General features: G+C 46.9%; 1 protein-coding gene across 8 annotated transcripts in view; it reads right to left on the bottom strand.

Annotated features, from left to right (window-relative positions):
* DAB2IP (DAB2 interacting protein) overlaps nucleotides 1-15,320 on the bottom strand; it is a 212,449-nt gene that overhangs the window by 137,061 nt on the left and 60,068 nt on the right. For 3 of the 8 annotated variants that reach the window (XM_035341251.1, XM_035341252.1, XM_035341250.1), the window contains exon 1: nucleotides 4,798-5,206. The exons of 3 other annotated variants lie outside the window; for them this stretch is intronic. In XM_035341251.1, coding sequence (XP_035197142.1) covers nucleotides 4,798-4,918 — 121 coding nt within the window. In that variant the 5' untranslated portion in view covers nucleotides 4,919-5,206. Of the gene's footprint in view, nucleotides 1-4,797; nucleotides 5,207-15,320 lie in introns of those variants that run through there. 2 more of the 8 variants (XR_004754927.1, XM_035341248.1) reach the window with 1 other exon arrangement.

The raw sequence follows: 15,320 nt of genomic DNA, 5'->3' as shown, positions 1-15,320 counted from the left end.
GTTGTTATGTCATTCTGACACACGCTGGGACAAACTTCAAGTCTCTGCTTCCCTCGTCCCAAGGAAGTGCCTTAACCTAAGGCACTGGCTCTCTGGGTACAAGATGATCTCCCATTTATCACTTAAAATGTTTTGATTTAATCAAACAGAGAGAGAAAGACTAAATTCCAGCAGTTTTCAAGAGATGTGTATCTGAATAGCCCCTGCTGAGAAAAAAAACAGTCTAACCGTAGCCTCCAAGCCCTCGGTGTTTGGTGTACTAAAATACCGGCCTTTGCAGAAGATCAGTCAGTTTTCTCTTCGTAGCAGCCATCAAAGGAAAACAAAAAGAAAACCTATTTAAAAAATAAAACCTATTTAAAAAATCCTTTTTGTGGAACACCTTGAAAAGCACTTGTGATGAGCAGACCTTAGAGCAAGACGTTTATGTCCAAGGAGCTAACAGAGACAGAAGTATCAGGAACTCAGAATTGTTACCAAATTCTTGGAGCTTTGATGCCAACTGATTGCCTACAGAGTTTTACAGAAGGAAGAACTGAAGCCAAAGCTGCATTTGGTTCAAACAAACTGCTATTTCTTTTTCTTATTACTAAGAATTTAGCCTCCTGCCTCGGTCCCACTGAGAAAAATCAGCAACAGAAGGCTGTTTCATAGGAGAGATGTTTAACTGTGGACAAAAAATCCCTTCCAACAAATGAGAAAAATAAGAGACAGAGAAGTTCCCTACTTCCTTCTGGAGAACATGCTAGGATGCTGTACAACACATTTTCACTGAGGACAACATGAGAGAAGAATGCATGACTTTTCGGTGTGGTTAGGCACAAAGGGAGCCTGGGTATGTGCATCTCATGTCATTCTGTTGCATGCTGGAACAAAACTATTATTACCATGTAGCGAAATATGTCAAAGCTTCCAGATTAATAATAAATGATTCTGTAATTAAGCAATTTACTTGTAAATTATCAGAAACAGAACCTCATACTCACACAGTACTTTCTGGGATCTCAGAACACACAGACTGTGATCTCCATGACTAACAAGGCAGCTGAACCCCGGCAGTGAATGTGGGTGCAGACACGGGCCCACGAATGGAGCACCTGCGAGCAGCTTCTGTTAGCAAACCGGACTTCCAGAACACTTCCACTGCCCCTGCTCCTTCGTCACGTCCATAATCGAGGAGAAGCAGGGACAGCATGCAGAAAGGCACAGGGCAGCGTACCGCAGGCAGCAGCAGGTGGTGCCTCTATCGAGAATTTTCCTTCTACTCTCTCTGCCTCCCAGGTACCTTCCCCTGCATTAGACGGATCACCCGGTAGTAATCATAATTACAGCCATGATTCCTCATATATTTACACACATCTCTGAGCTGAACAGATGGTCCACGGAAGAAATGGGGATTTCTGCAGGTTTTTTTAAACTACTTAATGTACCTGCAGTGTGTCCCAAACCCCCATGGAAAGCAGAGCCAGGAGATTCCTGACATTATCATCATTCTAACAAAGATTAACAGCAGGGTGAAACCTGTCCTGTTTATCCACCATCAAATAGCAATGACTTAAGCGTGCTGGAGGCACGATCACGAGTCTCCTGGTAGCATTCCTGTTCTGGTCTGAACTGCCATCCCCATCAGCTTTACTGTTCTTCACCTATTCTGGGCCCGGACCTCTCCATGAACAGGATGGCAAACACCCTAAAGCACGAGGTGAATGTGTTATAAGCACCAGGGCTAAGTGGAGAATTCTAAACTCCAAGCATAGAGGATAACATCACATGAAACATCAAATAAGCCGTCTGCCACTCAGAACAGCTGAAAGTGCTATAGATGCTTCCGCCTGCTACATCAGATTGTGTCCATCTGGAGTCCCAACAGAAAGCAATCCCCTACTTTCCTTAGACACTTGCACAGAGCATGCAAATTCTGTTTGCTCTGCTATCTGAAATGCCCTTCAGCAGCACCTTCCTGAGGGAGTGGCTCTCTCGTTGTGTCCCTCAGGAAGCAAGACCCATTTCCCCGAGAGCCGCCACCCAGGAGCTGTGCAAGCTGCAGCCCCAGCCCACCCGTCCAGGCCCTCCTGCACACCGGCAGCATCCCCGCGGGGTGCTGGGCAGAGCGGCAGGCATGGGGGCTGGCACCGCCCCCCCAGGGGCTGGGAGTGGGAGGTGGCAGGCTATAAATACCTGGTTTTAAACACATCCTTCCCCCTGTTCAGAGAAACTGAGTGATGTAAGCTAAGTGGGCAGAAAGCTGTCCCTTGACTCACAGCAGAGGCGTGCTGCAGCTTTCTGGACGAGGAGCCCTGCTGGCAGCAGATGGCAGCACCTGCACCGCACGGGTGCATCGGGGATTCATCGTCCAGGACTGATGCAATGCGCTGAGCGGTTCCAGATGGGGAGAGAGGATTGTGTGCCAGCAGAGATCTCCTCCTCCCTGGTAAACGCGGAACAACTGCTGGATCCTCAGCAAGTCCCCTGTCCAAACGCATGCTGCTGATCTGCTGAAGTGACACACCTTGGAAAAGCTCAACCTCCGGGTACCACGGCTCCACCGGGTCCTCAGGCCCACCTGCACTCTGCAGAGATCTTGGCAAAGGGTCCTGAGACTGGAGAGAGCCAAAAGCTGTCAAGGGAATGCCCTGAAAACACACAACTGGCAAAACAGCCCATAGCCAATTCCCCTCAGTAACTCCAGTGCTCACGAATTGACCTTAACTTCCCACTAAGGGTATCTGGTGCTGGAGGATCTCAGCCTGATAGCAAATGACGCCACGGATCAATACATGGGAAGGTGACCCTCGGTTCCTTCCTTCAGCCAGGCTTTGGAAATTTACATTTCATCAAAACCAAAAAGCCCACAGCCTCGTTCTGGTTCCGGCATTCTCCCCTGCTCCTGTCCCCCTGCAGTCCTGCGCACGAACCCCCCAGGGGGACCAGGACTGGCAGCTGCCCCTTTGCTTCCCTCTGTGCAGGCCGCCTGCAGACTGAAGCAGGCTCTACCTCTGACCCACCCCGGGACCTTGCTGCCTGACACCGTTACTCCACCGCCTGCTTTCTGCAACTCTTACAAAAGCATAGAGAACATGAAAATTCTTATCCAGATTTGCAAATCCCTTGAAGATCTGCTGATGAGAAGAGCTAAACGAGTGCTGAGTGTAATGATTCTCCGAGCAGGCAGGAATCCTAGAGACATGTGACAAACACAAAATACTCAGGGAGAGATCAACAGCAAGAAGATTTCATTTGGTTCAAATCCAATTTCTTACAGACATTAGGGTTCATTTCCATTTCAATCAAATCTGCCTGCATATTCCTTGTGCTCATGACAAATTATGCCGACAAGTTCATACTGGGTTACCTAAAAGAAACTAACACATTTCGTTTGTCACAGTCACTGAAATGACAGTCAAATATTTTGGTTTTGAGCAGTATACAAATAAAGGGGGGAAGGGAGCTGCTACTTGCTTGTGAGCCTACAAACACTCCTCTCTGACAGGCAAAACAGAAAAAAAAAAAAAAAAAAAAAAAAACATGGAAAGAAAAACTGTCTGCTTAAGGGAAAGGATGAAGCTCGGGGACTGATTTAGCTTCCTATTGTTTTCCCAGTGATGATTCAAAATCCTGAAAAAAGTCCTGTATGTCAGGGAAGGAAGAAAGAGGACCCTGCTCCAAGCTCAGCCCTGCAGTCCCGGAGCCTGCTTCACAATCTGCCGGCTAAATCGGAGTCAGCTCCAGTGACACAAGAACAAGGCTGGGTTTGTACAACCACCTGATGGAGGATGAATTGTTGCAGTTTTGCTTTTTACTATGATTATTATTTTAATTCATCCCCAAACTAATAAATTATTTTTAATTAATGGCTTTGATTAAGCTCAAGACCTGATAAATAGGACTGGATTGTCACAGCAGAGGCCAAGCACAACCCCCTTCCCTCCTGCCTGCAAAGACAGCTCAACATAAAATGACTCCAAGACACCCGCTCCTTTGACTGCTTTACCGACAGGCACAAGCATCAATAAACATTTATCTCACACCAGAAGAGAGAGCCAGAATAGCTTATTTTTAAAAATGCAACTGGGTCAGTAGCTGCCTCAAGTAGAATAAATGGGCTGCATGAGTGAGTATGCCCTGAAGAGACATTACTCTGTGGACCTAACTCCCGCTGATGAGGACAAATAGGCCCTTTTAGAGCAGGATTTTTAAAAGCGCAAAGTGATTTGGGAATACAAGTCCCAGAGGTTTCCACAGTGCCTCGGGAGCACAATCTTCAGGCTCTTTCTAAAATGGTACCCCTAAACCGTACTCAGCTTCGTAATTGTGAACCCCCTGGTGACACTCAGCTCATGAAGAACAAGTTCTAGCAGTTCATCTTGGCATATTGATAGCGTCTCTTAATCAAGGGTTTTCAAATCTCTATAATCATCAATTAGGCCTCCAAACATCCCAGCTAGCTAAAAGCAGCAGTTACCTTAATTAGACGAGTTGAAAAAACGGAACCACGGATAAGGGAAAAGCCTGGGTTAGTTACAGTTACACGAGGTGTTACAGCCACCACAAGGATCAGCACCCCAGCCTGACTCGCAGAGCTACGCTCTGAAAACCACGCGCTTCTCCCTCCCCTCACGCCCCTGCAGCACCGCACAAGCCACTGACCTGCTGGAAAGCTCAACACGAGCTGCCCAGGGAGCAGGTACACTCACAGATACCCGCGCTGGTCATTCTGAGCTCCGGTAAGGAAGCTACCTGTAAGCAACAGCACGCGTGTCTGGCACTGCCAAGGAAACAGAAGTGTTGGTGCATTACCCCTACTGAGCGGCCTGTTCCGGCTCCGGGATCGGCTCCGCTGTCTCTGAAGTCGTGACCTCCGGAGCAGTCGGTAGTAGTAAGACGGTCTCCCAGAACTTTTCCTGCTGTTCATTGACATCTTTCTAGCTATTTTACACTACACACATGCAGGCACAGGTTCACTCTCCCCTCTGGCAAAGCAGCAACAGTTCCAGCGTGTAATTAACAGGAGCTTGGTTCTGTGGAGTGGAAAGGGAGAGGGGGGGAGAGGAACTCTTCACTTTACACATTTAAAAAGAAAAACAACAAGAAGAAAACATAAAAAGACAGAGAGAAAAAAAAAATAAGAGAGCGCAGCACCAGAGTACATGTCTCAGCAGAGGGAGGACTTGCAGCAAGCAAGATAAACTGTGCTAACAATTCCTGCCCCAAAAAAGATAAGCCTGCTGGAGTTGGAATAGGAAGCCAGAGTTGGCCTGGGCTCTTGAAACATGAAGAAAAGGCTGGAAGAAATCCTGGACTGGATCATCTCCGCTGGACAGCAGCATCTGATCAACCCGTGAGGGAGGAAACGAGCAGCCGGCAGCAGGAAAGTAGCTGGGCAGCCCCAGGGGGCAGCTGGCTGCTGCCTGCCCCGGCCATCGGCCATCAGCCATCAGCCATCGGCCATCGCCATCGCATCGCTTCGGAGACGAAGTTTCAGGCAGCTCGTTCTGCAGCAGGAGGTATCGACAAAGGCTGGGCTGGGGAAGGGTATAACGATTTCCGGGCCATGGGACACATGTTAATAATCATCGTGGAGCAAAAGCCCCGGAAAATAAAGTGAAACTTGAGAGGGGAAAACTTTAATTAGAAGTTGAATGAACAGAGCGCCAGACTCCCCTGGAGGCCCATTTCCTTTCAACATTCGAGCTGAGTTACAGCACATCCCACGAGCCACAGGACGAGCCGCGTTGTGTTTGGGCTCCGGCGGCAGGGCAGATTCCGGCTCCGGCTCACGTCGCTCAATGAAATCACATCGCGATGGGCAGGATTAACACTTTACAGCAGGGAGGAAAAGAAATTAAAAATAGACTGCCCAGGCAAAAAAAAAAAATCACTCCACCTTTACAGTTTTAAAAGGTCAGGTGTGAGGCAAATTGTCCAGATTCCTTCACCGAACTCCTTCCCCGGCTGGCACGAGAGGCGTCCTGAGGGACGGGTGGCGGAGGGCACTTCACAACGTCCCGACGTTGGCTGAGACCTGCGCGTGTGGCCACTTCTCACAAGTTGGTAGATAACGGGAAAACCTCATCGCAGAGAGCTATGAACTGGAAAACGACACTTGCACGATACCTCTCTGTGTTGTGTCCTGGTTTTCCCAGACATTTGTGCAAAGTTATCTTTGCAGTGTCCTGTGGAGCTGCAGGACCAGGCAGGAGGGCTGAGGATGAGCTGATCCCCACCCAGCTGCAGCTTCCTCAGAAGTCTGTAAGCTCCCTGTGCTTATACCGGGCTGTACCTTCACAAGAGGCAGAAACTGCCGGACATTGGTACCCTCGGTGTGATACCTCTACGTAGTGCTTCAGGGGGGAAACAAAGCCCTGTAGTTCTACAAAGACCAGCCCCCCCCTCCCCCCCCCATCACCAACCATCCACCTTAACTACAGGATTTCAGAGATTTATGCAGTCATGAAAAACATTTGAAGTTTACGAAATCTGTATTTTCTTATTTTCACGTTGAGTGGTGGAAACGTGCTATTTCTCAGCTGAGAAAGGCCCTGCCAGGACAAGCAACAAGCCTCAGCCTTTAGCAAAGTCCATGCCTGGTTTTGAGACCACACGTAAGGAATTCAACAGCTTTTAGGCAGCGCAGGAAGGAGCCAATCACCGGGGCAATGACAAGTTCAGGTCAAGGAGGGAGCTCCCAGCTGGACAGCAGAGGCTCCCAGGCCTGGCAGGGGGACCTTGCCCCACATTCCTCTGCCCGTCCACCAGGGCACCAGCAGCCACCACACCCCACAGCAGAGCACAGCAGAAAGGAACGGGCTCCAGTTACTACGCATCTGCCCTCCTCTTGTTATCCAGAATATTTTTATGTATGTATTTGGGTAGATTAACACGCAAAACAAAATACAGGACCAACCAAAAACGTTTTCCAAGTGACCAGAGACTCGTCCTGTGCAGCGGATTCAGTTCCTAAAGAGAGCTGGGAACATCTAAGGTGGTGATGGGGAGGTCTGCAAACACTGAGGCTCAGCAACAGATCTGTTGTAGACAAGAAGCCAAATATCCAGGTCTCTGTCTGTGCTTTTGTGTCCTAATAACTGAGCTGCTGGCTCTTAAGAGAAGCTTTTTACTATCACACTTTTATCATTAGAAATGTCTTTAAAAGAGCCTACCCAATTTATTTTTTTCCTTTTATCCTTCCCAAGAGCAAAAAAAAGGCACTGATGGAAATGAAAGTTTAAACGTTTACAAAGCTCACCCAAATTCAGACAACCTGCAAGGGCCAGGTTCACCTGGGCTGGTTTTGCCTAATTGGAGCCAGGTGAGTTGTCCTCGACCCACCTGGGATGCGGTGAGGCACAGACACCGGTCATCTCCGGTCCTCGGTGGGCAGGTGGAAATGATCAGGAGCAGGGGATGGTGGCCCTGCACTCACTGAGCACTCGCGCGCTTGTCCTTCAGCGTCTGTTCCGTGTTTAGGCGTTATTTTTCTAAAATCAACGTGGTACCTTCAGGAATGTTCACGCAGGTGACCATAAAACAGGAGAAGTTAATGAGGGACTATAAACTATCATGACAAGAGAAAGCAGCCTACAATAAAAGCATAAACGGCTGGGAGTTTGGTGCGAGTTGAGGCAGCTTGCCTCTGTCTCTCTCACTTCAACAAAGTTTTTGAAGGCTTTAAGTTCAGATGCTACAGAGCAGTGGGCAACAAAATGAATGGCCCACCTGGGAGGGAATGTGACTGGTCTGGACCTTTCCAATTAATCCAGCACTGCTTTTTTTCTTTCTTTCTTCTTTTTTTTTTTTTCCTTTCTGAAAGCCACATCCTGATACAAACGCTCTATTGTGTCTAGCAGAATCTACCACTTCCAAACGTCAGATGTATTAACTGTTCTGGAGGGAAGCTGACAATACTAAAATCTCTGTCTCTAAAACAACACACCACCGTCTGGCTGTTCCCTCTAAAAAGCACAAGGTGAGTTCAGTTGCTGGGCTCCGCTGAATCTCTCCGTAAGAGGAGCAAACAGAGCCAGACATAGCAGTGGTTGTGGGGCTGGTAACTCCTCCCCCCGAACACCGATCAGAAACCTAACCCATGAAATTAAATACCCACCAAAGCATAACGCCTCGCTAAGGTATCCAGTCCATACACCACGGAGATGTAGAGGAAAATTAGAGCATCCCCAGGCAACCTCGCATCCCCATCCCCTGTCGTCCGCGCCTGCTAACCTGCTTGTAAGCCCTCTTCATGCTGGAGTTATTTCGTTCCTTTACCAAAACTAACAGCATGTGAATAAATTTTTAATTAGCACCAAAATAGGTTCTGGGACAGAGAGCTACACAAACACGGACTTGTTTGCTTTGACATCAAAAGGCGCAGGCTGCTGCCTGAGGGTTTGCGCAGCTACAGTGGGGCTGCTGGGTCCGCGGAGGCAGCCGGAGGCCCTGCCTCCCCAGTGGCTAACACTTGGCTTTTTTATCATTTGTTTATTGCTTAGTGCTGGGAAAATAATGACTGCATTTCAGAATGCATGTTCCCAAGGCAGCCCCGACCATTAAACCTCCTGCTTTCCCAAAGGGCTTTAGAGGGAAACAATCACTCCTCTTAACTCCCTCTGACTTCGCGGCAAGGAGCTTGGGTTCCTTATTCTGAGAGGGAAGGTTTGATGCTTGTCAAGGGCCCAGCCCGGCCCCAAAAGCTCTGTAAAGGTCTGAGCATAGGCTGACTTGTGAACCGAACTGAGGCTTTCAAAAGTTTCAAAAGAAGTTGTTTTGCCTTGGCCAGTATAGGGAGGAGTAGAGGACATCAGCTGGATTTCTAATTTCCATGTGGTCAATGAACTGCAGGCACATCATCAAGATGCTGAAAAAAAAAAGTCCGATCGCTGCCCTGATTTTCCTGCCTCATGTAACTGCTTCTGAGAATGATTATATTTCTCTCACAATCTGAGGTGAAACTAATACGGGAAGAATCTCTACCAAGTATCTGCACTTTTAAACAAAAGAGAAGTACAACAGTGTTCTTGCTGGGTCTTAGTCACTCTAAATTTGCCTGCCTGAATTTGCTTACAAGCTCATTGCAGTCTCCAGTTCAGCGCAGTACGAAGCTGGAAGATTTCCAGGCTTATTGCCTCAAGGCTACTAGGGGTACATAAGCTCTACACAGAGCCAGAGAGGAAGGTAATTTCCTTTGTGTAAGGATAACTTAACTTGCAATTCAGCTATACACATATGAAGAGAAGTAGAACAGACTTTGGTTTTCAAGCAGCAGTGGAAAAGCAGTCTGCATTGAAACGATTCAGTTCTACCCTTGTCCATGTCCTAACCTCCCAGCAGGTCGGCTTTCCAAAGGTCTCCTCTACCCCACTCAGCACAGGGGGAAGGGGTCCTCGCTGAGAAGTTTACCTGCTGCAGCCTGACCAGGGGCTTCCACACTCCTACACCTCCCCTCAAGAGAAAAAAAAAAAAGGCAAACAAGCAACAAAACCAACCACCACCACCCAAAGAAGCAATATTGTTAATCAATTCCAAACATGAACATCCTCCAAACAGAAGAATATTCAGAAATGCATCAGGGAAATAAGTAAACTATACAAGCAAGAAGGCTGCAGCCACGTACTTATAAACAAAAGTCAGGAAAAGAACTCTTAAAATTCTTCTATTCAGGTAGAATGGACTTGATTGAAAAGTTTTTAAAGTACAATTCTCTTTTTTTTAATAAAAGAAACAATATAATGTTTTCTCATTTTAACTCCACTTATTAGAGAATCTACAGTGACAAGGGAAATTTCATCCACACAATAAAAGTGAAATACTTCTTTTCAATATTTTAATGGAAAACAATGATTATTTTAAGACCATGCAGAGACAAATTAATTTCCTGACGGCTTTAGGTGGATTGCAGCAGCTTTTTGATAGCCTTGCAACAAAGCAGTGCACAGACTTGGAATCAGGATGAGAAACAAAGATTTACATGAAATGTAAACACTGAGTTAACTGCTCTCCATTTATTTATGAGGTAGCTGCTCCATGGAATATTCTCGCTGTCTGTATGGCGATGCAATCCAAATGGAAGTGGGAAAGCTAATTTATCTAATATAGATATTTAATGACATTAATGAGTAGGAACAGCAGTGCCAACATTAAAAAAGCAAGAGGGAGAATTTGTGTGTGGATAATATATTAAACAAGAGCGCAGGAGGTCCTGTATCAGTTAAATCAGGGCACGAATTTCAGCGTGGGTGTTCCCTACATGCAGGCTTATTTACAGTCATTAGCTATATTCACGGTGGTGCTGCCCAGAGATCCCAAGGAGATCAGGGTCACGTTGTTTTGGTGCACACACCACCGAATGAGAGACGATTCCTTGTCCAAAGCACTCCGGACCTAGCTAAATGCACACACCAGTGAGCTCCCTGGGGGCAGAATGATTCCCATGCCCACTGCAGGGAAGGAGAACTGCAGCCCCGAGGGATTCGGGCAGGGCCACGTGGGAAGGCTGGGGCAGAGCCAGGCGTACGCCCCTCATCCCTTAGCCCTCGCCCAAAGAACTAAGTGAGCTTCCTCACGCTCTCAAGACAATCCCCTCATAATGAAGAAGCATTAAGCATAATACCTTTTTTTCCTGCAGTCTTTCACCCAACAGAGCACTGATGCTTTTGCAAATAGCTGTTCAGCTTTTCAGCGTACTTAAAGCATACAGACCGTCTCTTTTTCACTCACGTAAATATAAATTTCAAATCAAAGTGCCAATTACTTGGTTTCTAATGCATAATGTCCTGGTTTTGAGAAATACTTGTCATATATTTGAAAAATATGAACGAAGAGTTTGTCAAATATCACGCACAAAGATGGAAGCACGAGAAATAAAACCAGAGCCTAGGAATTCTCCCTCTAATTCCCAACCAATCTGCTGACCTACGAGCTGAGTGTCGGACCACAACATTCCATTTCTCTGTACAGCAGGCAGCTTCTTGACAGTGGGATGCGGTGCAACACACCAGCCCCAGCAGTGTGGAACAGGCAAAGAGAAGGTCGACAAACATGTTGTTCGTTGTGCTGGAAGGATGCGGAGCGCCTGGTGAAAGACACGTGGAGCGATTCACGTAGGAAGGGCTGCTCGGTCCCCAGGCAGGTTACAGGAACGCCAAGGGGAACCCAATCGGAGGCGCTTCCTGCGCCACGCAACGAGCTCGGTACTGCAAGGGAACAGGGAAGAAGCCCAGAGACTGACCTCAGAGCTGAGTGCTTCCTGAGCACTTCCCAGCAGAACAATAGAGCTAAAGAACATAAGCCTTGCCACAGCAGCTTCCAGCTAGCTGGGGAGGACCAACATAAAATCAGTTAACGTGCTCTAAAGTTACTGACACGTATTCCTAGTAACAAAGGATGCCCCACTCAGATAACCTGGTTTATAACCTGACTGGCCGTGATGCTAATAAAAATTCGGAAGTCTCTCTCTTTTGTGCCATAGATTCCCACAGAACTCACCAAGGAACTTAACACATGAAGTCCAACACAAACTGAGGAAGAAACTTTTGCCAGAATCACACATCCAATGCCTCAAAGCAGTCTGTTGCTTTAAATAACTCGGGAGAAAAAATAAAAATAAAAATACCCCCCCACACACATGAATGTACAATCTCCATTGTATTGCAAAAATTCCCGTAGCAAACATCCCAGTGAAAAGAAAAATCTTGTACAAAATAACTCATGGAACAAAGCCCCCATCCATAGATGGGAACAGCACAACACTTCCTAGCACCACGCATCCTCCATGAGTAGCTGCTGGGAGGAAATATTTGTTTAAGCCCGATTATTCTTTACAAAAAGCTTATTACTAAAATAAAATGTTAACAATGATTCATTGAGTGATTAACAGAGTAACTTCAGCTCTGGGTTTCCAAAGATCTCCCATTTCCCTCTGCAAGACAAAATTAAAGCACTGCTCTGTTCTGACCTCGGCAAGCTGACCCGTGGGGTCTGCTGTGAACTCAGCTTACAGGCAACTGAAATGTATTCACTGGAGTTCTTTTATTCCTTTGAGCGCGGTCGAGCTAGCACTGCTATTTACAGGGGTCACCTCGCCAGCCAGACTAAAACAAACAGACTTCCTTTCCGCAGGAGGATCCAGCCACCCAGAATTCCCCCGACAGACGACAGCGGCTCTCACTCAGCGCAGAAGGAGCCACGCAATGCACGCCCAACGAGCACAAGACGGTTTTTTCAATGGGAGAAGGAAGAAAGTTGTCGGGATTGTTCAGAGATGATTCACTTCAGCCTTGTAATACAACTGCTCAGAAATTCTGTATTTACAGTAACACAGTGATGGGACTTTTCTCCCAGATTTGTGCTAATACCAACCACAACATTCACCATATGGCAGTGCGACTTTTTTCCTTGCACTTTATTATTATTCTTTTTTAATACATTTTTGTTCAAGTCAAATATTGAGAAAAAATATTTGGTCAAAAATGTTTTTGTTATGATTTCAATGGGCAATAAAAGCTCTTTTACGTTAGTCCCTGAGGTGACAGAAGTCTGGCATCGCTGGCTTGCTATGCCAAGCGCGTTGTTATAAGCAGGAGCGTCAGCTAGTTTGTGCGTGTTCTGACATCGTGGTTTTCCTATGTGGTGTGCTGAAAGGCCAGGAAAATTGATCAACCTTTCAGAAAGTTGCTGCAGGGCATCATTATCCTTGTTTGCATGGAAATTTGCTCTGTTCCAGCTCCAGGTGGGGAGAAGAGTGTTACAGGTGGTAGAGCCGCTTCGTAACTGCCTTTGTGCACAGCCAGCATTTACCCACCCGAGGCATCCAGCTCGCGGCGAGGGAAGCCGACGATTCCCCACACCTACAGCTGTGCAGATGTTTCCCAAGTGCTATGTAAGGGCACGTGAGATTTACACAGCGGTGTGAATCAGCACTTGGGGTGTTTAATCTCATGGTAACATCGCACTGAAAGCAACATCTCTGTTGACAAGTGGAAGGAAAGATTAAATTGTTTACACGTGCTACGTAAACCTTCCTGGTTCATGAATAGATGAGACCCTTTAATTCAGGTTTCAATGCCTGATAACGATCGTGCACTCCTATAACAAATCACCGATTCATATACACACAATTCAGACTTCATTTTCCATGTGACAGATTATTTTCTTCCTTTCCTTGCCACATCATTTGCAAACTACATTACAGCTACACTCGCTTGTTTTACTTGCTTTTTGGCACCAGAATGCACTCCTAAGGAATGTTTTTGGCAAGTATGCTCTTTAGCCATCTTCCTTATCAGACTGACATGACAGTGTATCACAGCAAACACCACCCATTGTAAAAGCACACCCTGTTAACAAGTTTAAAAAAATAAATAAAATGTAGCTATTGTTTTTAAAGACTGTTTTACAAAACCAACTGGAAATCCTTCAATCAAGTTTAAATACCACTGGGAGCTCGTTTTAATTTACGTTCTTCCTTCTGGCATGAAGTCTCAGCACAGCAACACAGTACTGAAAGTTACTTCTGAAAGAAGTTACTGATCAAGCTCAGAACATCACAGAAGGCGAAGACCCTCCTGAAACCAGCACAGAGACGAGAAACAATCCAAGGGCAGCACCAGGGATGGGATATGGTGAATGTGGAACCGTGCTGAAACCAGCTAAGCTTTGCGGTCCCCAAGCTCTGCTGCGTCACGACCCACCTCTGCAAGTCGCCACACCATCACAGCTTTGTCTCAACCACCTCGCAAGCCCTGTGCAGAGGTCTGGCTGACAACCTGCTAAGTGGCGCTCCAAATTAAAGTGTTAGAAATGGTGTTCTATTTAAAATAGCTGGGGGCCTTAAAACGCTTTTCCTAGGAGACACAAATAATTGTTCTTGGTTTACAGAACATAAGGTCACTCCTGGACAGCAACGCAGGAATCCTTTCCTTATTCCCCATCTTAACACAAGTAACTTGGTCCTCGACCTCTGTGCTGAGCCTCACAGCTACAGGTACTCACATCCATTCCTTGCAGCAGAGAAGTAAATGCAAACACCTGCTACAGCCAAAAACACAAGATTTCCAAACAAATTCTACAAAGAATGAGATATTCAAGGTGAATTTGATAAAAATCACAGCTGAGCCTGCGGCACCCAAGCAATGCATAGTTCATCAATACGTGACAGCAGGAAGAGCCCTAGCGCACTGCCCAGTGCAGCACAGCCCTACAGAAACCTTACAGTCAGCCTTCGGTTAATCCCAGTCCTGCTCCAAACTCTGCCTATCTTTTTTTTTCTAAATCATCCCCAGGACAAGAGCAGAATCTCTTTTGAAATGTAAAGGCTCTGTAATAAAATTTAGGAACAACATATGGTACAAATATCAAGCGTGAACATCTCTTCCCATCTTGTACGTTTCAAAGACTGTGCAAACAGCACTTTTCCCTCGTTTTGATCCTGCAGCCAAAATGAGTCATCTGTGAACAATTATGGCTCTGGCAGGGGCCTGACTGTTTGAGAATGAAAGGAAACACTTTATTATTGAAATGAACAGTATGCCAAGCCAAGAGGCGACTGCAGAGAAATGTTAAGAGTCCTTTGTCCTCCTTCAGCCCCCAAAATGGAAAGCACTGGATGCAGCACCCTCCTCTCGGATGCCGACAGCACCTAATTGCAGTATGGGCCGTGCAAAAGCGTTAAGGGAGCGCGAGCTGGGGAGAAGAGCAGTATGTACACGGCCCAAAAAGAAACAGAGCCACAAAGCAGGAGGCCGAGCTTAAGCAAGTGTTGGTTATTCCTGGCTTAGTCCTCCCAGAGGAGCTGTGAACGCATTAAAGGAGCGTACAGTCAGAGGCCACAGAGCTGAAATCCCAAACTGCTCACAGGCTGCTGTGAGGCCGGCACGGGCTGAGTCCAACAGGCTCTTCTGAAAGGGAATGAATGGAATTCCGCTGGATGAGAAAAACCAGCACCAAGACAGTTTAGGAGGGACACTCCTAAACTTGATCCTCCACTTGTAGCTCTTCAGCACTGAGATCTCCGGTCTGTAGGGGTAGCCACGCGGTGCAGGCTGCTCGCAGAGGTGGGCAGGGCAGCTGCCGGGGAGCTTATGGGTCTGCCGGCCTTGGCCATGGTATAAGCAGGGGGTTAAAAATTGGCCTCTGAGCTACATGCGAGCAAATCATTTCCAATACATTCTCGTCTTTCTTTCCAAGAGCAGCTTGCAGAGGGAGGAGGAACATTATGGTAATCCTCGCTCAGCGCCCAGAGGCAATTTAAAGGCTGTTAGGGTCGATAGGATGAGAGCAGTGTACACAGAACCGCTAATGGAAGGTGCAGGGCGAAACCACTCTGC

This window comes from Oxyura jamaicensis, chromosome 17 (genome assembly GCF_011077185.1).
Source record: "Oxyura jamaicensis isolate SHBP4307 breed ruddy duck chromosome 17, BPBGC_Ojam_1.0, whole genome shotgun sequence".
In the NCBI taxonomy this organism is placed as follows: domain Eukaryota; kingdom Metazoa; phylum Chordata; class Aves; order Anseriformes; family Anatidae; genus Oxyura; species Oxyura jamaicensis.
Note: the sequence above shows the minus strand (reverse complement) of the source record. Positions and strands in the feature narration are given on the sequence as shown.